Source organism: Pyxicephalus adspersus, chromosome 4, assembly GCF_032062135.1.
Source record: "Pyxicephalus adspersus chromosome 4, UCB_Pads_2.0, whole genome shotgun sequence".
In the NCBI taxonomy this organism is placed as follows: Eukaryota; Metazoa; Chordata; class Amphibia; order Anura; family Pyxicephalidae; genus Pyxicephalus; species Pyxicephalus adspersus.
Window position 1 is genome coordinate 86,452,992 of NC_092861.1, and position 26,729 is coordinate 86,479,720.

General features: G+C 37.6%; 1 protein-coding gene across 2 annotated transcripts in view; it reads right to left on the bottom strand.

Annotated features, from left to right (window-relative positions):
• The window catches only part of THEMIS (thymocyte selection associated), a 42,828-nt gene that overhangs the window by 13,316 nt on the left and 2,783 nt on the right, over window positions 1-26,729 (bottom strand). For both annotated transcript variants that reach the window (XM_072408881.1, XM_072408882.1), the window contains exons 2-4: window positions 12,789-12,944; window positions 10,344-10,802; window positions 6,780-7,792 (exon numbers count right to left, since the gene is read on the bottom strand). In XM_072408881.1, the coding sequence (XP_072264982.1) occupies window positions 6,780-7,792; window positions 10,344-10,802; window positions 12,789-12,944 (1,628 nt within the window). The remainder of the gene's footprint in view (window positions 1-6,779; window positions 7,793-10,343; window positions 10,803-12,788; window positions 12,945-26,729) is intronic.

Sequence of the window (26,729 nt, forward strand, 5' to 3'; positions counted from 1 at the left end):
AATATAAACTCAGCCCTACAGGTCTATGTTAGCGTCAAGAAGAAGCGCACTCCTTTTACACCCTCGTCAGCTGATTCCACATAGATGTCTACAGAACCTGTTCTATTAAGCCCCCCCGACAGAGTGGAGAGGGTGACTGAGGTGGCGGCAGCAGTAGCATCAGGTGGAGGCCACAGAGTGGCACAATGACAGAGTGTGGAGGTGGCAGAAGAATCAGGAGGCTACAGAGTGGCACAATGACAGAGTGTGGAGTTGGCGACAGCATCAGAAGGCTACAGCGTGGCACAATAACAGAGTCTGGAGGTGGCGGCATCAGGAGGATACCACAGAGTGGCAAGGTGACATAGTGTGGAGATGGCAGCAGCAGCATCAGGAGGATACCACAGAGTGGCAAGGTGACATAGTGTGGAGATGGCAGCAGCAGCATCAGGAGACCACAAAGTGCCCGCTGATGAAGGCGGGTGAAAGAAGGAGCACTTGGCATCTGATGTGTGGGATCAGGCGGGGACTTGACTCGGAGGGGCTCTTGCTTCTGACTCCAAGCGCCCCGCGCTCCGGGTGCGACCCGCTCCGAGGACAGTGACTGGTGGGGAGTTTGACTGGGGTGCTACACCTGTTAAACGGTAATGCAGGTGTCCTAAGGCGAGTTCAGGGAGGACAGAAACCTCCCGTGGAGCAGAAGGGCAAAAGCTCGCTTGATCTTGATTTTCAGTATGAACACAGACCGTGAAAGTGGGGCCTCTTGATCCTTGCTACTTTTGGGTTAGGGGCAGGAGGTGTCATAAAATTTACCACAGGGATACCTGGCCACAGAGTGGCACAATGACAAAGCCTGGAGGTGGCGGCAGCATCAGGATTTTTAGTATGAATACAGACCGTGAAAGTGGGGCCTCCGGATCCTTGCAACTTTTGGGTTAGGAGCAGGAGGTGTCAGAAAATTTACCACAGAGATAACTGGCTACAGAGTGGCATAATGACAGAGTCTGGAGGTGGCAGCAGCATCAGGAGGCTACAGAGTGGCACAATGGCAGATTCTGGATTGTTCACCCACTAATAGGGAACATGAGCTGGGTTCATTCAGCACATTCAGCTTCTGCTCCGTTGGATGAGTGCACGCATACTGTTGTCTCTTGGTAATCGCTTCAGTGATCGATTGCTGATGGAATGACTGACGAGGAGTAGGAGGAGCGGGAGAATCTGGACCAGCAGAAGACGGCTGAGGTGGTGGAGCCTTGACTGATTAAAACCTGATGCATGCAGTCAAGGCTCCACCACCAGTGAGGCAGGCTGGACCACCACATCGGAGCCACGGTTCTCCCAGGCCACTTTATGGTGACGCTGCATATGTCGACGCAGGGCCGTGGTGCCAACATTGGCACCCTGGCCACGCTTTACCTTCTGCCCACATATACTACATATGGCCATGTTAACCTCCTCCGGCGGCTTAACAAAAAACTGCCACACTGCCGAGTAGGTGATTTTCCCCTCAACACTCCGCACTGACTGACTGCTACCCCCGCTACCTCCGTGAACCCCTGCACTACTACTTCCCGGGTAAGTAGGCTGCTGCAAAGTAGGTGGTCTACATGCTTTGGCTCCCAACCTCCCACTGCTGCCATCCTGCTGACTACCAACCATGCTACCACCTTGCTGGCTCAGCCGCTGCCTCACGGGCAAGCTGCCACCCTCTTCTCCTGATGATGATGAAGCCCCTTCTTCACCCGGCTCCCAAGTGCGATCGGCTTCATCATCATCGAGTAGTGTATGCACATCACTGATGTCCTCAACAGTCTCTGGGTCAGGAGCCTGACCGCTCGCAACACCACCTCCCACGCCACTCTCCTACTACTACGCCAATCACTACTTGCCCGCCTAGCGGAGGAAGCGATGTCTCCTCCAGATCTTGGCTGGGCAGTAGCTGCTGACTGCCCTCTACTAGCTTGTCCTTGCTGTATAGTGAAGCCGAGCCCACATCATACAATATTATTGTGGCTGAGGGAATAGCAAAGGACAGAGGCAGGTTGAGGACAGGTGAGGGCACAGGGCCTTCTCCTGGGCCATGCCAACTAAGGGTTGTGTCTGACGAACCCACAACTGTTGGCTGGGGGTGTCTGATGTCACTTGGGATGAAGTGGATGACCGAGTTAACTAATCAAGAATTGCTGGGTTGCTGGTCAAGACATGACCGCTAGATGACACCGGGAGCTCAGGCCTCTCGCTGTGACTCCTGCTGACATGCCCCCTTACTCTCCTGCGACCTCTGCCTGCCCCAGAAACATTTAGGCCTCTGCCACTCCTCTGTGCATAACCTGCCCATTCTCTGTCTTTGTCTCTGTCTTGAACTAAATAAATTAGAAGAAAATTAAAACACACCTAAAAGCGACTAATATGCTTTTATTTTTGTACAAAAATAGGCCACTAAATGCTTTTACCACAAATAACTGCAGAGTGAACTGAGAATATATTTTTATTTTTGTACTGAAATACGTCACTAAACATTTTCACAACAAATAACTGCAACAGTGAACTGCGTATATATTTTTCTTTTTGTACTGAAATATGCCACTAAACGCTTTCACCACAAATAACTGCAAATATGAACTGCGTTTTTTTTTCTGGATATATAAATTGCTGGAATGACAGAGCTGTATAATGGCTATTTGGATCCCCAAATAATCTTTCCTTGCACTTGTAAATCGCTTTTCTAGCACTGTCCCTAGCGCCTTCTGACGTCTCTCCCTGCACTAAGATGCTGTGAAATGATTGCTCCCTATCCTTTCCCTGCAATTATAAATCATTTTTTGAGTTTTTCCCATCCTATTAGGTTTTTCCAATCACTCCCCCTAGCGCCTGCATACGTCTCTCCCTGCACTCAGAACCCTGTAAAATGTCTTAATCCAAGATGGCTGAGGCTATATATAGGGCTGTGACATTACAGGGCTGGCTGCTGATTGGCTGCATGCATGGCATTTTGGGTCATCCCGCCTTCCCGAGTTCCTTGCCCCATGTCCTCACACGTGTAGCCACCATTTTAGAAAAAATTGCATTACATTACTACGAATCGCAAAGAAATTCAGATTCGTTGCAAATCAAATTTTTTCTGAAATTTGGATCGAATTCAACTTCGTCAGCTTCGATTCGCTCATCTCTAATCACAACATATTTGATATTTAAAATCACAATAAAGACAATAGTGCTTACAAAAAAGCTAACAACAAGGAGACAACATAAAAAGTTTGGGCTACAATCTTCCAAGAGTAGCTGGTGGGGTAAAGTAAGACACTAAAGACAAATAGCTGCAAACTGAAATTAAAAGTAAAAAAAGTAATGTTAAAATAAAATACAAAGAAATTTAGCAGAAAAAATTATTTCGGGGGGGGGGGGGGGGGGGAACTGGGAATGGGGCCTGGGGAAGAAAGCGCTATGTGGGGGTCTGGATCAATATACAATAATGAGTTTAGAACATTTAAGGCAACAACCTTTTAAATTACGACAAATCAATTTATAGCATGAATCAAATGAAACACAAAATAAATAGGAAGTTGTAATTCTCAATTACATACAATAATGGTAATGGTAATGGTAACCAATATAATTGAATCATCTAACAAAAAGGCTTTATAACTAATAGTTTTTTAATCTGGTATAATTCATAGCTTTTATTGTTTCTATCCAGCGTGTTTCGTCAAAGCAGAAGTTTGTCTATTTTTCCTATCTGCATATGGTCCCTCGCCAGCTGGTCCTGGAAGATTGTTTTTACACTTTGTATTTTGTTCCCTTGTTTTGTCAGCTTATTTATAAGTACTATTTTTTATTGTATATTTGAATATCAAAAAAAAATCAGAGGATTTTTCACACGCTGCATTCATTCATTAGCAGCCAGCGAGACTCACACTGTGTTCCTGGATAGAGAAACTCTATCCAGGAACACATAGTACAGGACAACAGCTTCAACAGCTGATTGGTCTTGCAGGTCCCAAAAATTCGGTCTCGCTGGCTGAATTTACAAAGGCCATTCTCACCTACATGTTTGGTAAGCGAGAGCGGCCCAATTCACTGCGAGACCTAATTTAAAAAATTAGCTTGCTCATCTCTAGTATATAGATATATATATATATATATATATATATATATATATATATAGAACTAGGAGTAACTTTGGGGTATTTGAATGCACATGTGCAACAAGCTGTGAATCTGTTAACTTTTAATAGACGCTGTATGATATTTCTATGCGTGTGGGTATGTGTGTATTTCTCAAATATATATTAATGTACGATTCTCTTTTAATGTGCTTTGTAATAAAGGAAACAGCATTTTATCTTTTTTATACATCATTTTTCTTTTTGATAAATGTTATAAAAATCCCACTGGAGCTGTTTTGACCCATGACATTTTCTTCTGCAGTACACACACTAAAAGCAATGTTTGGACTCCCAAGTAGAATCCTAGATGTAAAGTAATTCAAATTGACTTGTTAGGTGAAATATTTAAAGAGTACAAAAGTATAAAACTATAGTAAAGAAATGAAAACAGTTGTTTGACTAGCAATGATGAATTACCTTGTAAAGCAGACATTTTTGCTATATACTATTTACTTTTTTTTAACAATATTGCTTAAAGTTTGGTTATTTTACTACTTTTTCTTGATATTTAGATATGTTTTTCAATCAGCAGAAAATCTGTTATCTAAGTTATTCCAAATGTAAAAAAGTATATATATATATATATATATATATATATATAAGCAAGTACACTTCCATAAGACATTTTCTGAATATCTGCTGAAAATGTGCAAAGCGTAGGAATAAAAGAATCATTGTACAGATGAAAAGACTACATTTTAAATTCAAATGTATATCTCTGCGTATAAAATAAAAGTCAGGACAACAATTTCCCTGTGTTTTTTTCTAGTGTGTTTTCGTGGAACAAAACTTTCAAAGTACAATTATACTTTGGAAACACTTTACAAAACAGAAATTATAGTACTGATTACAAAGCTGAGGACACGAGAATTCTCTCAAAAACCCTGGCTGGAGGTCACCCAATATTGCATTCCACAGACACGAGATTTGGGTGTTTCACTTTTCTAAAAATGTAAAAAAAAGCGCTGATCTCACTGCACATCTATGATATTGGCACCTCTTTTTTACATTCCAGGAAAGCTCCTTCTCTGCATGCCCAATCTCTGGAGCAGCCTGTTGGTATACATGAGTTCTGTATTCCAGGAGGCTGCGGGTTACCCAACATTTTTTCATCATAAAAAAAGCCTTTTTGAAAGTGAATTGTTATATCTGCTTCATCAATAAAAAATAAACAAATACCAGTTAATCGTGTCAAAATAATTGTGTCAGAAATGTCCTGTGTTTTGTGCATACTTACTATGGTATAGCTAAGTCCAACCAGTTCTTCTATTAGTTGCCATTTAGACTCATATACTAATATAATAATTTATCTCTATGCTGTGGAGAATAGGATAGCGAATAGGTCAGATTAGCTCAATAAATTTTTGCTTTGCATGCTTTTGTTTGGTCGGTTTAAACACGGTGGGCAATTTACGCTGTTCACTAATTAGCAAAATAAATCGGGGAAGTTTCACTTAGCTTAGTAAATGTGGCAACAATTCATTTTCCAACAAATACCCAATCACATACACCCTAGGATGCCATTCAGTAATAGAAAAATGCAATCCCATATGCCCCAATGCCACTGGGGGAGGCAGAGCAACCTCCTTTGGGTGACATTAGCAGGTAGAAGACCAAAGAAAAATGCAAAATATGTAATAGTATATTCTTTAAAAAGAAAAAAATGGGGGGTTGGAGAGGTGTGTTTAGATTTGATTTTTGGAGATTTTGCAGTGCTCACACAAAACTGGTCCAATTTCTTGACTTGAACAGTTAACTGTGACCATGTATAAATAATAAAAAGGCAACGGAATCTGCTCAGGTCGATTAGTTTTTATAATATAGTTGCTACACTGCTGCCCCTGCCTGATCTCATCTGTATAGATGGGGCTAATTGTGTCATAGGAACCAGGTACTACCACATTGAAAATGAGTAAACTATTATGTAATTATTTATAAATGGAATTATTTGATGAAATATGTATTGTTTAATTTTAGATATTTCTGTCTCCTCCTTTTCCTGAAGAAGCAGACTTAGTCCGTGAAACGCGTTGAAATCAGCAAGGTTTTCCCCCATATATGTGGACAACCTAGACTGGAGTATTTAGTTATATCCATTGCACATTTTATATGGTTTAACATTTATGTTTTTAATGTTGTTCCAATAAAGATTTGTTTTGATAGGCTACATGTTCAATTTGATTATGATTGGCCTCTAAAGCCCCAGATATTGAGTTAATCTCAGAGTTTATTTGTTTATTAAAATAGGAATGTGGCCATGTAAAAACTAGAGGGTTTCCACTATTTATATGGTTCTAACTAAAATATTCTCAGGGTCCTAACCTATCACATCCAATGCCAGACAGTCCTAATCCATTACACCTAATGACAGTCATTTTCTTTAATTTTTGATAGATCAGGGAGAGTTGCTACAAACTATAACTATTTTTTGTCCTTCAGGAACACAGGTGACAATACCATCTAGGTAAACAAAGTTCATATAGACCATTTTGCTACATAACATAGAAGGGCAAACCATTCAGATTTAAGGAAGATGGATACCATTGCAATGCTCTTCAAAATCCAGGCTTTTCAGCTTTCTACAATTTTTAGTAATAAAATGCACACAAAATATAAAGTAAGAAAGATATGTACCTCTTGCTCTTTTTCTCCCTCAGCTTCATTTACATACAAAGGAGTTTTTGGAGGACGTGGTGGAGGGATTTGAAAATTATTTTCATACCGTCTCGCCATATAATACTCCTCTTCATTGATTTCTTCAGTATTAGTCCTGGTTGGCACAGAGAACACTTTACCTTCAAAATTACCAAGCACTTGAAAAGAAAGGTTCAGCCGAAACACAGGAAGTTCCCAAACCTCTTCAGGATTATCATATAAACTAACAAGCAGGTACGAGTCTGTAATTTGCTCTTCCAGTTTTAATAAAGCAGTGTTAGCCAAAATGTCCTCTCCAATTGTAAAAAGATCCCTCACTGACACCTTAACATTCAAAGGAAGTGTAAAGTGCTTGTAAAGTTCTGATAAATAGTACTGTTTGTCATCGTGCACAACTTCTATAAAGCCACCTTCTACATACAATGGAAGTGTAACAGCTTTATGGGTATTTTTATCTGACTTTGTACATTGGAGGGCATCTACAACAGAAAATTTGCCTTCATAAATGATTTCACATGACTGAGGCTGATTCACCTGAAATGTGTCCCCAACACAAATTGAAGAGAATTCTTTATGTAGTGAAATAAATGGCTTTGTTGCCACCACCTGAAGATCAGACATTTCTCTCTTGGCAATAGTTAAGTCATAGACCGTTTGGAAAAAGCGGGGTCTCCTTTTGAACTTCCCTTTGTAGTTAGCCGGAATTAGAAAATGTCTGGTCTGAGTGTCACTTCTTATTTCAGAAGCAATAACTCGATCTCCTTGATACTTTCCATGGACAATGATTTTTTTACCACTTTGTAAAAACTTGTAGGATTTGCAGTGTTTAATTGGACCTTGTACAATTTCTGCAATAAAAGGAAACTCATTGGTGGTTTTTTCAAAGACTTCTTGAGTAGTCAGTATCTCGGTGAACAATATATTATTATATTGCTCAGTAATGTCCAGTACTTCCACGTCAAGGTCTGACAGGAGGTTTATAACACCACCAACTGCAATGATAAAGAAAAAAATGTTTATAAAATGTTCTATTTTCAGAAAAAAAATTCTAATATTTGTCTTAATTGAAATCTTCTGTGTACCAAAGGTGAAATAACATCCATATAACATCATTCTGTAACATAATGCAAACTCTCTACTGTAAATCTAGCACTAAATAACAAAAAATGGTGTGTAGCATGATTACAAATATGTCTAATTAATTAAAGCTATGTATAAACTCACAAATGCAAGGACTGGACTGGACTTTATTCACTGAACTCATTTCAGTTTAAACTTTGGCAAATTATCTGCTTAGACAGTCAGTCAGTATGTGCCAAATTTGGGAATTGGTCGCCCATGGTTTTCTAATTCTTCTTTCACAGAGCCCAACTACAGAGTGTAAAAATGTGCTTATGTGTTCAGTGTAGGCTAGACATAACCCAATGAGCATACTTTCAGTCTAATGGGATGAATAAAAATGATCATATTCTTTTGAACTATATTTCCAAAACAACATTAAAATAACATTTTGTGCATGTATTGTATGCATTAAAAGTGCAAACAAAATGTTAGGAAACATTTTTGTCTTTGCACCAAAAGTGCCTAAAGTACAACAAAAGGCTTGATATCTAAATATAGGATGAGCAACAGCTCATAATTGTTTATAGTAATCCAATCTTAGATTGTAAGATCTTTTTGGCAGGGTCCTCTCCTCTTCCTGTGTCACTGTCTGTATCTGTCTGTCATTTGTAACCCTTATTTAATAATCAGAGCTGCGTAAAATACTGTTTAATCATAATAATGATTAGATGAAAAATTACATTCCGAAGCTTTTCTACTTGTGTCTAAATGACAGTGCTTCTCCTATTTTCTCCTCTCTCTCTAATAGACACATGAAAGAATGCATTCCCAAAAAATTTTAAACAAAAACTATTTTGATTAGTTTTATAATATTTACAACTAATCACCATGGAGGAAACAGCAGGCACAACTAAAGGAATGTTGAGGATGTGTTTTACTTATTATACTTTACAATAAAAGAAAGAGAAGAAAGGGTAGAAGATTAGATTTGTAGATTTGTAGATTAGCGTTCTAACCCATATATATCATTTTCATAAACAGGGTCAAAAATCCACAGGAAGTAGGCTCATTCAGGTAGTTGATAATCAGCACTATAGCTCTGTATGTGTAGCTCCTATATAAGGCAAGGATGCAAAGTCCATGAAACCACCCCGTGTGCATAAAAAGCATCTTCAAGGAATAGTGAGCCTTACAGCGGAAGGCTCCCAGGTTGCGAGTTTTGGCAACTTGTGCAAGCAGCCATAGAGTGAGGCACCAAACCAACAGATAATTTGTCTGTCAGGGGCATGTAGTCAGAAACAAGTAGTGGGAACCACAAACACAGGGAGCAGTAACACACAAGGCCCCTGGTACACAGGTGTCAAGAAACACACAGACAAGGTAAGGTGTACAAGGGGCCACAGGAGGTCATGGTACATGGGAATCTCTAAAGTACAAAAATTACTTTAAAGCACTCGGAGTTGCTGAGACATAGGGCCAAATTTATTAAAGCTCTCCATGCCTGGAGAGAATACATTTTCATCAGAGAAGCTGGGTGATCCAGCAAACCTGGAATGGAATTCCTAAAAGTCATTTGCTATTTTGTAGCAAATGTTTTAAATTCTGGACCAAATCCATTCCAGGTTTGCTGGATCACACAGCTTCACTCCAGCCTTGGAGAGCTTTAATAAATAAGGGCCATAAGCTAAGAAGCTAAGTAAGTAGGAAAAGGCAGACTTGAATTCTTGCCATAGATTATGATGAATGGTGATTGTTGGGAGTTGGTACTGAAAAAATTACTGTGGGCAAATTATGCCCAATGCAGAAGGGTAACCCAGTTTTCCCACTGTCCAGATATGAAATCACAAAGGTATTGTTCCATATATTGGCTTACCCATTCGGTTTGTCCAAAAAAAAGCCATCTCTGAATCTTCTACTTTACTTACTATACAAACAATACAGCTATCCCAGGGGGAAGATAAATGATAAGAACCATAGAGATGGTAGCATGGTTTGTAAAGAGGCAAAATAATCACAGATGTCACCTATTAACAAAAGTGTTTGAGAATTCAGGTAAATTTTTAATATACGGAGATCACGTTGGACTGGTTTTTATGTGATTTTTCTGTTTTAGAATATGTAAATAAATGTGCATGATCTGAGCACAGATTCCTATTCAATCAGAAGTCTTTTGTAAAAAAAAAAAAGATACATTAAAAAGGATGCTTTAAGTGAATATGTAAATGCAACAATGAATGGATGTATAATGATGCTTTGTGTGGCTTACATTATAAACCTAACTCTCTAACACTTTTCCCTTTTTTTCTACTTATGGCTTGCCATTTTCCAGTACCATCTCCACTGTAGAGTTGTGTAGTATGTTTAATTGATTCCTTAGTGTCCATTTATTGTTCCCACTTCCAGTCATTCTCCTTTCATCATAACCCAACCAACAGCAGAAGAAAAATCAAGCATGTATATCAACCAATCATTTCTACTTACATTGCATTTGGGCTTGTATCTCATAAACAGGGCTCAGAGTCATCATTCCATTGATGAAAGCATGATAGATTTTTTTGCTGTCTCCTATCTCCATAATATCTGCAAGTATGACAGTTCTTGTTCTGTTATTTTGAATTTTCCACTTTAAAATCTCTTTGAGTGTGTATATCCTTTCGTCTTGGCACTCAAAGAATTCTCCAGTGCAGGAAAGAGGTAGAAAAAAGGAGTAAAGTGTTCCTTTCAGTATGACCTTACACTTAGCTGACATGGCTTCATTTACTTTATCTACAGAGTAGAACATGATGTTTGTGCCTTTTTCTATGGTGATGTCTCCCACATGAAGGACTGAATTGCTATACAAGCAGGGATGGCTGAGCTGGGTAGGTCCAATACGTAGTGTATTTACAATCTCTTCAACTGAATGATAAGGGTCCTTATCAGCAACAACTCTAAAAAGACCTATAATAAAACACACATGAAAATAAATTTAACAAAACACAAAAGTTTGCAATTTAATTGGCTGTATATTGCCCAACTAAAAACAGACGGCCTAATCAGAAAACCTTGAAACATAATATGCATGGTTGCTGAATACAATAAACTAGAATGATATTATATAGCCTTATGCTGTCAGTTTTCTGTAACTGAAAATCTACCAACAATAAAAAACTGATTTTATTTAGACGAAAAACATTCATAAATTTATAAATGTATACGAAAAATTTTTTTCCTCTCCATTTACAATAGTAGCCCACAAGAATCTGTTTAATTGCCTCAAACTAATCAATGACTTCCTGTAGTTGCTGGTATTAGGATGGCACCAGGTTCAATACACTAAGCTATAACACTTGTCATTTGCCACACTTACCAAGCCAGAATGGCACAAAGGTAACAGTTTTATGGCTAAAAGAAGCAATTGTAATAGGAAATACTAAATGATTATGATACAGTGAACTGAGCCTACTGTGAGGGGTTACCAGTCAGTGTACCAATTCAGTAATTGTAAAAGCTCTTGGATTAAGTCAGTGGATGTTATCATCTAAAACCTTGGTCAGGACCAGCCTTTGCATAATTTGCAGTTATTTTTTGGATTAGAGGCCTTCTATAAGGAACTGTACTTAATATGTTGTATGATCATAGTCATATTCAAATATGCTTTTTTATTGACTGGCAACCATGACTATGTAATTGTATGTAATTTTTGCATAGGGTACCATTAAAAAGATTTTTACTTACCCCACCCCTCACTCCAACTGGCTTCCCCCCCTTGGTGTGACCTATACCACTTAGCCACATCTCTAGGGCGCTCATTTGGTTGCAGGCACTCTGACAATGGGCCTGATTTATTAAAGCTCTCCAAGGCTGGAGAGGATACACTTTCTAAAGTGAACCTGGGTGATCCAGCAAACCTTGAATGGATTTCCTAAAAGTAATTTGCTATTTGTTAACAAATGTTTTCAATATTGGGCCAGATTCATTCCAGGTTTGCTGAATCACCCAGCTTCACTGATGAAAGTGTCTCCTTTCAAGCCTTGGAGAGCCTTAATAAATCAGGCCCATTATCTTGAATAGTGCAGCACCATTAGTACTGAATTGTAAGTGAGGATGTTGAGGGCTCATCCTAACCCAGAGCAACAGAGAAAAGATGGACATTGGAAGAGGAACATGAGATAAGGTAAATACAACTTATTTTTAATGGTACCTATCTTGTTTTTAAATTTGCATAAAAATGTTCTTGGTTTAGAATCTAGTAATCTAGATTTATCAGTGTCCCAATAGGTGGATTCATCTTTCTTCCCCTGGGACACAGTAGAAAATGTAAGAATATTGTTTCAAAGTAAGAAGATTGTCTTTTAAGCTGAGTACAGACATTCAGTTAGTGTTGTATGAGTTTATTGTTAGTGTCCTTTTTGTGTGCAGTTTTATATGCGATCACTGTTTTGTTCTTTGGAGGAGAGAGGTATCCACTTTAGGGACTAAAAAAGATCTCCTTGATGGTTGACCATTTAGTGATCCAGCATGGCAGATATCTAAACAACATTTTGTGACACCTGTAGCAAATTTTACCAAATCTGAGCAGAACTTTGGACATATCAGAAAAGTTGTCCAAATTGTAAGATTCCATTCAGAGAGTCAAATGATGTTAAACTAATTTATTGGTACATGCCTAAACCCTGTGGACACAGGTCCTTAAGGCGTCAAACAAAACCAACAAGTAAGATAATAAAAGTGGGAGGATCCAGATTGTAATAAAGAAAATGGTAAATAAATATAACATAAAGTAGTATTAGGCAGTAAAAAATGAATAAGATGTACGCTAGAGCTTTAAAATTTCTTAATAAGACCCTTTTTAATAGCTTAAACAACAAAATACTTTGGTACTAAAAATGACAAACTAATATAAATGTAAAAGAAATTTTATTAGAAATAATTACACTTTTATACCTGGGAAATCAGCAGGAAGCTCCATTGTTGGCAACATGTCATATTCATTGCTTGTAAAGAGATGAGCCAAGATTTTCTTTACTCTGCAACCAGTTACTTTAATCACGTCTCCTGTTGAGAGGGAGCATTCATTCCCACATAGTTCATAAATGGAGCCTGTAGGATTTAAAATGAAAAACACCTTTAATAGTTATAAAAATAGAACAAAGCTGCTTACTTGGTTTACTTAAAAAGGATCTGTTATATTGTCTGTACACCTAACACACACTAATACACACATTTTAGAATTAATGTTTTCTTATACTTTTATTAAGTCCATTATATTTGATCTTTATTGTTTCTCTCATTTATTGGGACTAAATAATCTGGTGATCCTTTCGGCAGCATTTTAGGATAGTTAAAACAACAACACACCAGCGGGTATGGTGAATATGGTCTTAACGGATGTTTATAATTTTACAACTTAAATATATATATAACTTTTTTCTGTTACATCATTTCAACATTACCTGAAAATTAAATATCCCACACACACAGGTGGCAGGTCCTCATCCGTCCTTAAACCTCCCCCCCCCATTAACCCTATATTTATATCTTCTGATATATTTACCTCATGCTCACAGGTGCCACTGAACCGCCTCAGGAACTATATCAATTCGACAACCAACCAGTCATTAACCCTTCAACAACCAAGTTACCCCGTCTTGGAGACCCTATACCATAGATGGTACTCCACACTCCATCCCTTTTAACAACACACCTCCCCGAACACACTGCCCCTCAAGGACCTCACACCGCCAGCCATTACCACCAGGTGGGAATTTCTTCCCCATTCTGACAAAATTCTGCCATCCCCCTTATGTCTCCCTCCTTTATAGTATATTTATTTTCCCACCTATTGTTTTACTTACTGACCTATCAACATTCAACTTTTCCCTATGCCCTATCCCCTTTTACTATTATACAACCTTTTGGTCTTCCCCCACGGTCACGTTAGCCCCCGCTTAGCTCCCCTTTCGCTGGCTTAAAGGCCTTTCTTAACAGGCAGTGGCTTCTCTCTGTGTACAGCTCACAAGCTCTAGGCCTAATTTTAGTTTAGCTTCATTTTTATTAAAGCCAAAACATTTGCGTCTGATTGGCTAAACATTGCTCAAGCTTAACAGAGGCAAATTCAAGAAAGACTAATAATAAAATTCAGACCTAACAAATGGCTCAGGCCTTGACCACAGCTTCCTGGATGTAAAGAGAGAATGTAACACGCTATTATATACCTGACAGATAAATAAAGGCATGGAGTGTGTGCGATGTATTAGAAGGAGTAAAGCTTTTAACACAATATCCTAAATGACAGAGGTTTATTAAAGCTTAATTCTAGAAAAATATAATTTTCAAAATTGTATAGGGAGTTGGGAAAGTTTAACACCTCCTTTGGGTTTGTGTATGGTGACTTTTCGGGAGATTTCCCCTTACTTCTGTACCAATGACCACCTTTACTGAAACAGAAAATAAGAGTAAATTCCAAAAACAAATTTAGCAGATTGTTTAACCATTTCTCAATATGTTATAGAGAGGTAAAAGGTATTTTTATTGCTGCATGTGTCCCCACTGAAGAAATTATCTATATCAGTGATACCAGTCAAGTACTCATAGGCAAGAAACAAAAGTTTTCTATATACAGTTGTGCTTATTTGTTTAAATACGCTTGCAGAATTTGTGAAATATTGTCCATGGTTTGGAAAATATGACTGATCACATAGAACACTTTCCTTTTATTTATGTGCTCAGATGAAGCAATGTATATTCACATAACTTTGTGAGCCCTTTTAAAATCAATAAAATCAACCAAAAGGGCCAAACAAAAGTTTACATATATATTTAATGTTGGAGCTAATAATTGACACACATAGGTTCCAATCAATGGTGATGAAGAGAGAGTGTCCATATCTATAACTTCTTTGATTGCAATTAATGTCTGTGAAAATAGTTAATTTAAGTCCATTCAGAGCTGCATTGATTTTGCTGGACACTGAGCTAAGAAAAGCAAAAGAACTGTCAACAGACCTGTCATAAAAGGTTTTTGAATTGTACAAATCTGGAAAAGGTTATAAAACAATATAAAGAATTTTGAAAAATGCTGCCAGTAGTGTTTTAACTGTGATGAAAAGTGGAAGGTTAAGGCTTCTGTTGTTACCAAGTCATGATCAATAGACCAACCAATGATTCAACCACGACTGCCAGGCAAATTTGTTGAGATGCAAAGAAAAACCCAAACCTCACTTTAGCTGAAATTCAGGTTACTGCCCAAACAACTGGTGTTTCTGTTTGAAGATACACAATAGGGGGATACTTAAAAAAAAAGTTGAAAGAAAATGCCCGAACAGCATCTGGATAGGTCATTGGAGTGATGAGTCATGGTCACATTATGGTCACATCATAAATGCTTTGCTTGGAGAGAACGCAACAAGGCCTATGTCCAGTATACCGTTGCACATATAGAACATAGGGATGGATCTTTGATATTCCGGGGTTGTGTGAACACAATTAATTTAGGCTAAGGTTGATGACAAGATGAATGCAGCATGTTACCAGAAAGTATTAGCAGACAACTTATATTCATCAGTCCTGAAGCTGCACATGGGACGCGCTTGGATTTTCCAACATGACAATGAGCCAAAACAGAAGACCAAGCCAACCTTCACTGGCTACAGCAGAAAAAGTAAATGTGCATCACAGTCCCTTGAGCGCAAAATTATTGAACCAGTTTGGGGAGATCTCATGGATGCAGTTCATACAAAGCAAATAAAGAATTTATGGGGCCTGAAGACTTTTTCCAAGAAAAATGAGCCACCTGAGAAAATCAAAGACCTTATCCAAAACTATCGCATGGAGCATGGACCATCTCAATGTTTTAAACAGAATAGGACACGCATCAGATAAATAGGGCAATTTCAATGAAAAAAAGCACATTGATGAGGACTGAACTAGCATTTAAGAATTTTAGAGTTCTAACTCTTCTCTGCTCTACCAAACGTGCAAAAAAAAAAAAATTAGCTTTACCTTCAACCTCAATAAATCTATATTCTAATTCAAATTACTATGTTTATTTTATATACATCTGAAAACATTCTTTTGTATCTTCTGAATTCTTTTTTCTGTGTCCCTACCGAAAACCATAATGAGTAAATTGAATCATTTAAAGCATTATATCTATTTTCTCTTTGTCCTTACAACATCATTCTTCTTGTTATCCAGTGTCTGTGTCTGTGATGGTGCTGTAATAAAAGAATCGCTGCAAGGACATTTCTAAATTTCATATCACAAACTTTTATTCTCCACTAGAGAGTTTCTATAGAACACACTCATCAAATGAACTAATGTAATTTTCTAAAGTTTTTTTATAGAAGCAGAAAACACACACAACCACACCTGTTGTAACCACTGCCTCCAGAAAGGAGAACCAATATTAAAAGGAACTACATTACTTGTGTAGCTGATATTTTATTACTTCTTGGTTTGCATAGGCTGATTCAATTTATTTTGATAGCCTATTTATAAAATTTCCAAAACTAAAAAAAATGAAATACAGTTTTCTAATTCAATGTTTTCAAATATTGAATAAACCAGTGTAAACCAATACATGTTGATTTCAGAAAGGATGTTTCGGTTGCAGAATAAATAGATACATTATGTTCCTTAGTGCAATCTTTCCCACCATGCATATAGATGGATATGGAGTCAGTCTGGCTCCTCTTCTACACACCTACAGTTTTAATGCGTTTCATGGCTTGGATATTTCTAATCTATATTCATATACAACCCCTTATGTGACAACATTACAAGTATGCCTAGGTTTCAACCATCTTACAGGGTTCATTTGATCCATATCAGCTGTTCATTGGTATTATCTGATTTACAGAGTAAAGCTGCGTACACACCTGCAATTTTTCTCGTTGGAAAGGATCTTTCACGATCCTTTCCAACGAGAAAAATTTGCCGTGTGTACGCAGCTTATGGCAGGTGGGTTTTTGTATGTTTGTATATATTGTTCTCTGTCATGATTATGAAGATAACAGGATAAATTATATGGCCATTTAAGATGTCTTTTTATGAACAGGGACTTTTTGCACTACAAATGATGACATATTTTTTTTTTTTGGGGGGGGGGGGATTTGGGACCCTGATAAAGTGGCATTTTCTCCTGTCCAATATTGTGTATGTTTTTGAGTTTGATTCAGCGATTCAGTTTTATTTGTATTTGCAATAGTTTTTTGTGGAGTTTTTGGTTTATATGTACCCCATACCCAGAGACTCCCTTGCTGGTGTATTAATTTGTTTCCAGGAAGTTACTGCTAATTTCCATATGGTATTATTTTATTATGTGTATTGTATTGTGGAAAAACCCTAATTGAGACATTTTTATGTTACATTATTTAACATTCCAAATTACATTTTTTACATTATGATGGAACGAATCTTAAGATCAGTACCTGAAAAGGTTCCAAGTTCAATACTGTGTGATCCTTTCAAGCATTTGATTTAAAATAATCCATTTTGACAAAGTTCATTTTAGAAGAGTTTTATATTAAAAGGTTTATCCCTTGATAAATTCACTTCCTGCTCCTGGTTTTGGGAAAAAGGGGATGTGAATCAGGGTTGGTGCTAGGTGGCAGTTGGGGTTCTGGTGTTTTGTTTTTTTTGAGGGGGGGGATCTTTGGTGTGGTGTCCCATAGTGGAGTAAGGACATGGTTTTAGAAGTTGGACCAGCATCAGTCTCATTCACTCTTCACACTGATCTCAAAGACCATGCTGGGCGCTACGTGATGGTAGTAGGTAATTTAGGTGGATCCCTCATTTCTTTAGTGTGTTACTATGCTTTTACCTCTGACCAAGTGAGATTTTTATATGAAATGTTTGATAAAATCTCCCCTACTATTGAAGGGGACCTGATTTTGATGGGCGATTCTAACTTGGCCCTAAATCAAATATTAGATAAAACTAAAAGGCCAACATATAAACATTTGGACACCCCCTAAACAAAGACTGTGATTTGCTTTCTTGCTCTATGAACTTAATCTATTAGATGCATGGAGGGAGCACAATCCATCTACAAGGGATTACACATTTTACTCCTCTTGACACAAACAATACTCACATATAGATCATGCATTTCTCCATTTGTTACTCGTTTCTTCCCTCACTTCGGCACGCTTCCTCACCACCCCATGGTCAGATGACGAATCAGTAATTTTCCGTCTTACAGGCCTAGGGTCCAAAAATCCTAAATCACATTGGAGGCTTAATGAATCTATTTTGAGTGACCCCACCCACTGCCAGACTATTGGTAATCAAATAAAAGAATATTTTAATTGATTAGTTTAATTGAAAAGATTTAATGACCCACTTAATACTTCACCTTCCACCAATTGGGAGGCCCATAAGGCTCGTATTAGGGGCCAATTTATGTCCCTGAGTACCAAACCTAAAAAACTAGCCCCATTCCTCATTGACCAAAGACAACAACAACTATCCAAGTTATAACTACAACAAAGGCAGAATCTCCGCATAGATATACGCCACCAAATTGAAGCCCTGCGCACAGAACTAAACCTCTGCCTCACAACCAAGACAGAAAAAACACTGAGATGGGCCACACATACATTTTTTACTTGGAGTGACAAACCTGGCACGCCCCTAGCAAATAAACCAAAGCCTGGGGCACAAACAACTGTCCTTCAAAAAATCAAGCTGGGCAATGAAAGATTATCCCAAAACCCAAAATTGGTCTTGGAAGCATTTCATAGCTTCTACCAGCTCTATGAAAAACTAAAATCCAAAGATAATTCCAAAATGTAAACATTTTTTTTCTAGTCTCCCAATTTCAAGATTACTTAAACCCCACGCTAAAATATTAGATAATTTACATCATTACAAATCTTAAAACTAATAGTTTCCCTGGTCCAGATGGCTAACCCAACCTTTTATAAATGAGATATTAGCAAATCACCTTTCAGACTATTTCAATTTCCTTATCAAAGGACCTGTAGAAGAAAATAAAGCCCTTATTAGTGTTATCCCCAAACCAGGCATGTACCCTGCTGAAGTCTCTTATAATAGACCTCCCTAATAAATTTTAATCTTAAAATTATGACGAAAATCCTATCCCTGCACCTAGGTTCCTTCCTAGAGCAGTACATCCATCTGAACTAGGTGGGATTTCTTCACCGTGGACCAAACTGGACGTACAATAGACCTGATGTCAGCAGTAAATGGTAATTGGGATTGCGGGCCAAAAAGAGAAGCGATGTTACCCTCACTGGATCTACACAAAGCTTTTGAAAGCTTATCATGGGATTATCTGAAAGCCCTTCTTCTTAAAATGGGCTTTGGCCCAGAGTTTTGCCTTGAGATTATATCCTCTCTATACTCCTCTCTCTCCCCCAAAATAGCAATTAAAGGTCACTACGCTGCCAACTCTCCCCCTTACTTTATTATCAAGGGCATCGGATGTGGTCCTATAGTACATAAATGTCGACTTTTTGCAAATGATGCCCTGATGTGTATAACGTTTTCTCTCATCTCCTTGCCCAACCTATTTAAAGAATTGAGCTCCTTTTCAGAGGTGTCAGGTCTAAAACTCAATGGAGCTAAATCAGAGGCCCCAAATATTTCATTGTCACCAAACATAGTCACCCAACTCAAAGATAATTTTTACTTCTCACCAAGATCTGTATTAAGCTAATTACCCACCCATTTCGTGCAAAAGCTAGGGATATCTGAGGGGATGGAATTCTAGCCCCCCCCCCCCTCTCCTGGTTTGGGATAATAGCTGCAATCAAATGGAACACTTTACCAAGATTGCTTTATCTTTTCTGCACCCTACCTATTGCTTTACCTAGGCTGGCCCTAATAAATATCAAAAGCAAACTTAAAAAATTTGTTTGGGGAGACAAACTTTACTGCATCAATGCAACTACATTACAAAATTGGGAGGATTGGGTTGGGTGTACCTAAGATATTGTTATACCACAGAAAAGCCCAACATCGCAGCGTTAGGCCAAACTACTATTCCGCATCCAGGACCACAATGGACTAACCTGAAGGCCCTGGCTGGCCCCTCAATACCAATCAATGTCCTTATGTCTATCCCCTCCTCTAAGAAACCTTTGATTCTCTCTTAGTATGGGATGGACAAAAAACTCATGTCCCCTATGGCGTAGTCTTAAATTTCCATCAGGTTGTGAACCATCTCAATTCTCTTAGTGGCGCAACAAAAGTTTTTGTCAGAATCAGAAACTTTCTTGTGTAACCCTTAACTCTTTATCCCCCCCCCCCCCCCCCCAATTTTTTTTTTTTATTTTTTTTTCAATTTAAGTTTTAAATGTTTGCAAAGGGGGGAGTGATTAAAAGATGCTTCCACACGGCAACATTTATGATGTCACTCTAAACTTGATTTGCCTGCATACCTCACAAGTTTAAAATCTGTGAATAATGTTATTTTTGTGCTATTGTACTTATTTGTATTATATTTTTTATTGTTAATATTGGGAAAACTACCTTATTGCCTGCTGAATTTATACTTTGTAACCTGGTGTTGAACTATGTTTGACCTCATATGTTTGTTCTACTGATGTCTGGTTACTGGTTGGCACTCTTCTTCTTTTGTTTTGAACCCCCTATTCGCTCCTTCACCTTTTTTTTTCTGCAAATTTATTGTATAATGTTATTGTTTGCTTTATTTGAAAATTTCTATAAAAACTTTGAAACAAAAAAAAGATATTGGACCAGCAGGTAATGGAAAAGTTTTCAAGGTGTTGCTGGGCTGGGGGTCTTTTTTATATATGGCTGGCTTTGAGTAAAATCTTCCAGGACCTGCAGCCCTTAATATGTTATTTAGCAAAAAATAGTGGATGGGTTAAAAGTAAATGTTAATGATTCCTGTACGTTGTATCATCTTTTCTAGTTTTAGGATTTGTGATGTTATTCAGAAGCTAATTTTTCTATGTTTAATTTACAGTTAATTGTAGTTGTGAATAAACAGCTTCCTTGCAGCTATTTAACTTTCTACAGTGGTGAGTGAGTCATTTGGTGTGGCAAAAGGGTGGAGGGTGATTGGAAGTAGAAGAAGTGACTTCTGAACTACCCAGGTCATGTCTGTTATGTACAGTTCTTGTCCAAAACATTGTGCAAGCTTTGCTTAACGTCCTAAAAATTCTCTAGGAAGTGATGTTTGAATTGTAATGGAATGATTTCAATAAAAAGAGCATCCTAATAACTGATATTTTGTTTCCTTCTGCCCACTAATGCCATGTCATTTTTGCTAATTTACTAACCATTGACATCAGGGCTTTTTTTTATCTAACTGACTACTGGAACTGGGACACTTTTCCCTCCCTTTATATTCCCAGTGAGGCCAGGTCAGTTCTCTGCTGCTCTTCAAGGTTGGACATTTTTTCCTTAGACTAACTGCTGAGATCATGTTTTTTTTTCCACTAACCTTTAGGGGCACAGCTATTTTAAAAGAGTGATAAACCTGCATCCTAGTACCTCTTGTATGTAAAATATTTGTGCTTGTTGCCCAGAAGGGCCAGTAATATTTCTGTTTTATTTGCAAACTATCACTGTGTCAATAACAGTTTGACAAATGTTTAAAGGGACGGAACAGTCATTCTCACACTAGGCAAATTCAGACAACAGACTTTTGTGCCCATGCTAAACAATGGCCCTCATTTAAAAAAGTTCTCCAAGGCTGGAGAGGATACACTTTCATCAGTGAAGCTGGGTGATCCAGCAAACCTGGAATGGATCTGGTGCAGGATTGAAAACATTTGCTAAACAATAGCTAATGACTTTTAGGAAATCTATTCCAGGTTTGCTGGATTACCGAGCTTACTGATGAAAGTATATCCCTCTAACCTTGGAGAACATTAATAAAACAGGGCCTATGAGAGATTTAAAATATTATTTACCAAACTTACAGGCCACAAAAAAAAAACAATTTCCTACCTGAATTCATATCACCCAAATCTGTGCACACATGTATCATGTTTTGCAGGGTTTGGACACAGGTTCACTTAATTACATATTTAGTACTAAATTATTATATCCCTAAATTAAAGTTTCACACATGCAATATTGATGGCACTTTATCTGCACATGGAAAGAGTTCAAAAATGAATTACACTGATTGGAAAAAGTGCTCCTTTTTATATTTTAGCACCTGTCCTTTAAGGATCCCCTGCATAAATGCTGATTAAAAACTGCTTTTAATCCAGTTTATATCTAAAGTGGTAGACTTTTCTCTCCCCTTTTTTTCTGAAAACTGCTCAGGAGCTGAAAAGAAATCTTACTAATTAATTTACCTTTTACATGGAATCTAAAGCTGCGTACACACTTGCAATTTTTGTCGTTGGAAAGGATCTTTCACGATCCTTTCCAATGACAAGGGAGTGCACGATGCATGAACGGTGCTGTACATACAGCACCGTTCATGCTCCATGGAGAGGGGAGGGGGAGAGCGACGGAGCGGCACCCTGCTGCGCGCTCTCCCCTTCCCTTTCATTAGGATCGGCTGTCCTCCACCGCCCGTGGATCCGGCAGGTCGGTCGTCCGGACGATGGACGACACCGACTGTACACACGGCAGATTTTCGCCGATAAATCGGCATCGGCCAATTATCGGACGAAAATCTGCCGTGGATAAAAATCTGACGTGTGTACGTAGCTTTACTCCCCCTACTGTGTCCAAGCCTAATAGTATAACACGATTGCCTGGGATTCCACTTTAACCTTGATCTTTAGTGATCATCTCCTACACTTGAGATTAGGTGGGCCTTTATGATAACCATGACTTATGTTCTAGTTCAGTAAGCAATATTGTGCAAAGTGCCAAATCTGATGCCAATTAGTTTACTAATACTTAGATCCAAATAGCACCTAAATCTGGTATTTCTCTACGATCATAATATATTTCTTTGTCTTGTTGCTTCCATACTTATAAACAAACAGCAATCTAGAAATCAAAAAGGTCTTCAAAATGTTTTAATTGGATCTGATTTCATGTGAAATGTTTATGTTCAGACTGTTAGTGTTTTTAAACTTGTGATTTGTGATCTTTATGGTACAGGTCGGCAGAAGTGTCTCTGGAGAAAACAAACAGGTAAAGGTAATGAAGCTAACAATGTCTAGACAGCTTCTCTGGCTTCACTGACTTCAAAAACACAGTACGTTCTGTCAGAAAGACAGCAGAATACACAACGCCTTATCATTTCATATTTTATTTTACACATGGTAGTGTACAAGCCTTATCAGATGGCCAACCACTGGTAAGGTCTGTGCTTGTTGTATTACTCAGTTCTGTATACATGAGATGCTTCAGGAGATTAATAACATTCTATAATTCAAGGAATTTCATGCTTAGCAACACTGTGAAACTTTACCATTCGTGCAGATCTGAATCACAAATTATTCTAGGATTGTAATATATAAATATTAACAACTTGCTATGCTTAGCAACAGTGAGAACCTTACCATCCATGCAGATGCAAATCTCAAACCTTTCTTGAATTACAAAGCTCACATACTAGCTCTATTGAATATAATAACTGCTGGGATGATAATCGTATAAAAAGGTAAAAAAATAAATATACATTTCAATCTTATAAAATAACAAAAGAACATCTTTCATCTCCCTCTTGATCTAATTTTTCCGATATGTACAATGTAATATTTACTTAGGTACCATAAAAACACTATACATGATAGTTGTTGGGAAATAACCACCATATACAAGATACTGTATATGATAAAAAAGGTCACCATACCCTGCACTATCACAGAATCCTAATAATCTCTGTATCTGTTTCTCTATCTTTCCCTGTTCTTCTCAGAGGTATGCAATTCTATTGCTGCCTCTATTGTGTGCAAACTATATGCACATAGAACTTACTAGCTACCTGGCATGCAAACCTGTGTGCATAGAATATATGAGAAATTAAATAACAATTGTGGTTTTCTATAAAAGGAGTTTGAACATGCCAGCTAATCTATGGCATGCATGAAACACAAATGTGTGGTTTTAAGGGCTATCCAACTGTTACATATGTAAAGTAGCAATAAAAATGCATAAAGCATTCACAGCTATTAATAAAAGAGACTAAAAACTTTATAGAGTAAAAAAAAGGCAGGATATTGTAATGTTCAAGCATGAACTAACATATGAGATTCTATAAATTGATGCCTGGAATGGATAGTTTATTTATAATCTATGACAGTATAGCATACTGGGTTTTTTTACCCTCAGAACCAGATTACTGATAAGGCAGCTAGACATGTGCCTAGGGCAAAATACTGACTTTCTCTGTACAAAACTGATCTGTACAGAGTAATATACACATATCATTTTCACATATCAATTACTTTTTTATTATCACTTTTTTTCAATTGTGTGTATTCCTAAAAACATTAAAAGAACAATTTAACACAATGCTTTTATAAAATCTGTTTTTACCTATTTGTTTACAGTTGAGATGAATATTTTATTTTCATACTTAATGCTATTGTTAATGCTGTGAGACCATATATGTCAGACCATAACCCTTCACTTTGACTAGTTAACAAGTTGCATATAGCTCTATATATGTATATTTCTGCTTACATAAATTTGCAAAGAAGGAGATTTACTAAACTGGACTCCTATGTTATCTTCAGATTAATACTTGCCCAGCCTGAATAAATCTATATTAGAAGCACAGGAGGGGAAGGCCTGCTTACTCCCCTCCTCTGCCTCTAATATTTCTGCTCACATTTTGTTCAGACTTTTGCTATCATTAGAGTGCAACTAATTGCTAAATGAAGAAAGTGATTTTCTGTGCATCCACATACCAGATCTCATAGTTTATAATTGCAAAGTGTGTTGACTAATAACTATCTTTTTACATTTCAACTGTAAATATCAACCCATTGAAAGTGGCTTGCAGTGGTTTGGGATGTCCTTAATATGATTTAAAAAACATGAATATGTTCAAGGTAGTTCAAGTTTAGTTCGTGTGCCCTGAAACAGCATAAAAGCTGACAAAGTGATCCAAAAATGTGCTGCAGGTTAGAGACAATAGGGCTGATTTATCCAAGCTTTCCAAGACTGGAGAAGATTATCTTTCAAAAGGGAATCTGTGTGACCCAACAAACCTGGAATGAATTTATTAAAAATCAATTGCTATTAGTTGGCAATCCTAATTGGTCTTCAATCCTGGATGACATCTATCCAGATTTGTTGGATCACCCAGGTTTTCTCTTGATAGTCTATCTTCTCCAGTCTTAGAGGGCTTTAATCAATCAGGCCTAATGTGTTCAATAAATAAATTATTAGATGTTATTATTAGATAGAATGTTTGATTAATAATGTAGTGGTTACTCAATCATGTGCAGGGGATTTCTGGATTCTTGTTTACTAGTGGAGCTGACCCCCTCCCCATCTTATTGTGCATTGAGCAAATCCCTCACAATGAAGGCTCATTAGGGATATGTGGAAGGTAGAGGGAATAGACGCTACTGAGAGAGGTCAGAACTTGCTAATAAAAAGCTTTGCAAACAGGTAGCACTAAAAGCTGCTGCTAGTACTTGTTAGCATCTTTAGCTACCTATTCTTCATGCTTATACTTAGCTTTTTTTAGTCTCTTAAATAAACAAGATAATGTTTTGTGCATAAGTGACAGAGCAATAAATTAGACATTATTTTCTACACTGTCTGCATTTTGAGCTTTATTTAAAATACACCCACCTGCTAAAACTCCAACTTTCCCCAATACTTGGGCTATAACCTGTGAAATGATTATCATGCTGACATTTTAAAATATAGAACAATGCCAACATTTTAATTTAACACTTAACAACCCACAAAGTGCATAAACAGAACAAAGTAAATCAAATCATTGATTTATCAAAGCTCTCCAAAACTAAAGAAGATAGACTATCAGGTAAAACCCTGGTGGCCACCAAGGTTCTCCTATGATAGTCTATCCTCACCAGTCTTGGAAAGCTTTAATAAATCAGGCCCATTATGTTTTGTGCTGACCCTTTGGACCTGATTTACTAAAGCTCTCCAAGGCTGGAGAGGATACACTTTCATCAGTAAATCTGGATGATACAGCAAACCTGGAAAGGATTTCTTCAAACTTATTTGTTTTTGCTAGCAAATGTTTTGAATTCTGGGCCAGATCCATTCCAGGTTTTCTGGATCACCCAGCTTCACTGATGAAAGTGTATTCTCTCCAGCCTTAGAGAGCTTTAATAAATCAGGCCCATTGTCTTTAAGTCCTTAGTTAGGATTTTGCAGTCATATGTTCCAGTACATGATTAAACAATTATGCCAAACAGGTGCCAATAATCAACAAGATAACGACAAGGTTTAAATACATTAAATCAAACAGAATCAGCTGTGTAGAACAGTAAAAAGAATGAAAGTGGGTGCCAAACAAGCTGAGGTTTAATTTAAAAAAATGTACAATGGCAAGACTGAGCACTACAACTTTCATATCTGAAAATACAAACACGCTTGATAAGCCCAGTCCTACAGTCGTCACATTGTATTAAAACGTGAATGATAATAGTATTTTTTATAATACAAGAGATTAGAGCACAAAGTGTCAGAAGAATAACAAGTGGCAGCCTCCAGAGTAAGGCATATCTTAAAGGCTTATGAAAGCAGAATTAAACCGCTAGAAAAGCTGCCTCCCCTTCCCCCCCGGCTTCTTGGAATTATTTTCCATACTTTGCAATTATTACTTTTTTTTCATTTATTACTTTTTCAAGTTCCAAAATATAATGATAATGTTATTTTTGTTACAAATTAACAATGATTGGAATGTTCTGTCTTAAAACCAAACTAGAATTCTCTGAAGATTTAACAATAATTCCATTTGCAGTAATAAAGTGCCAAAAACAGAAA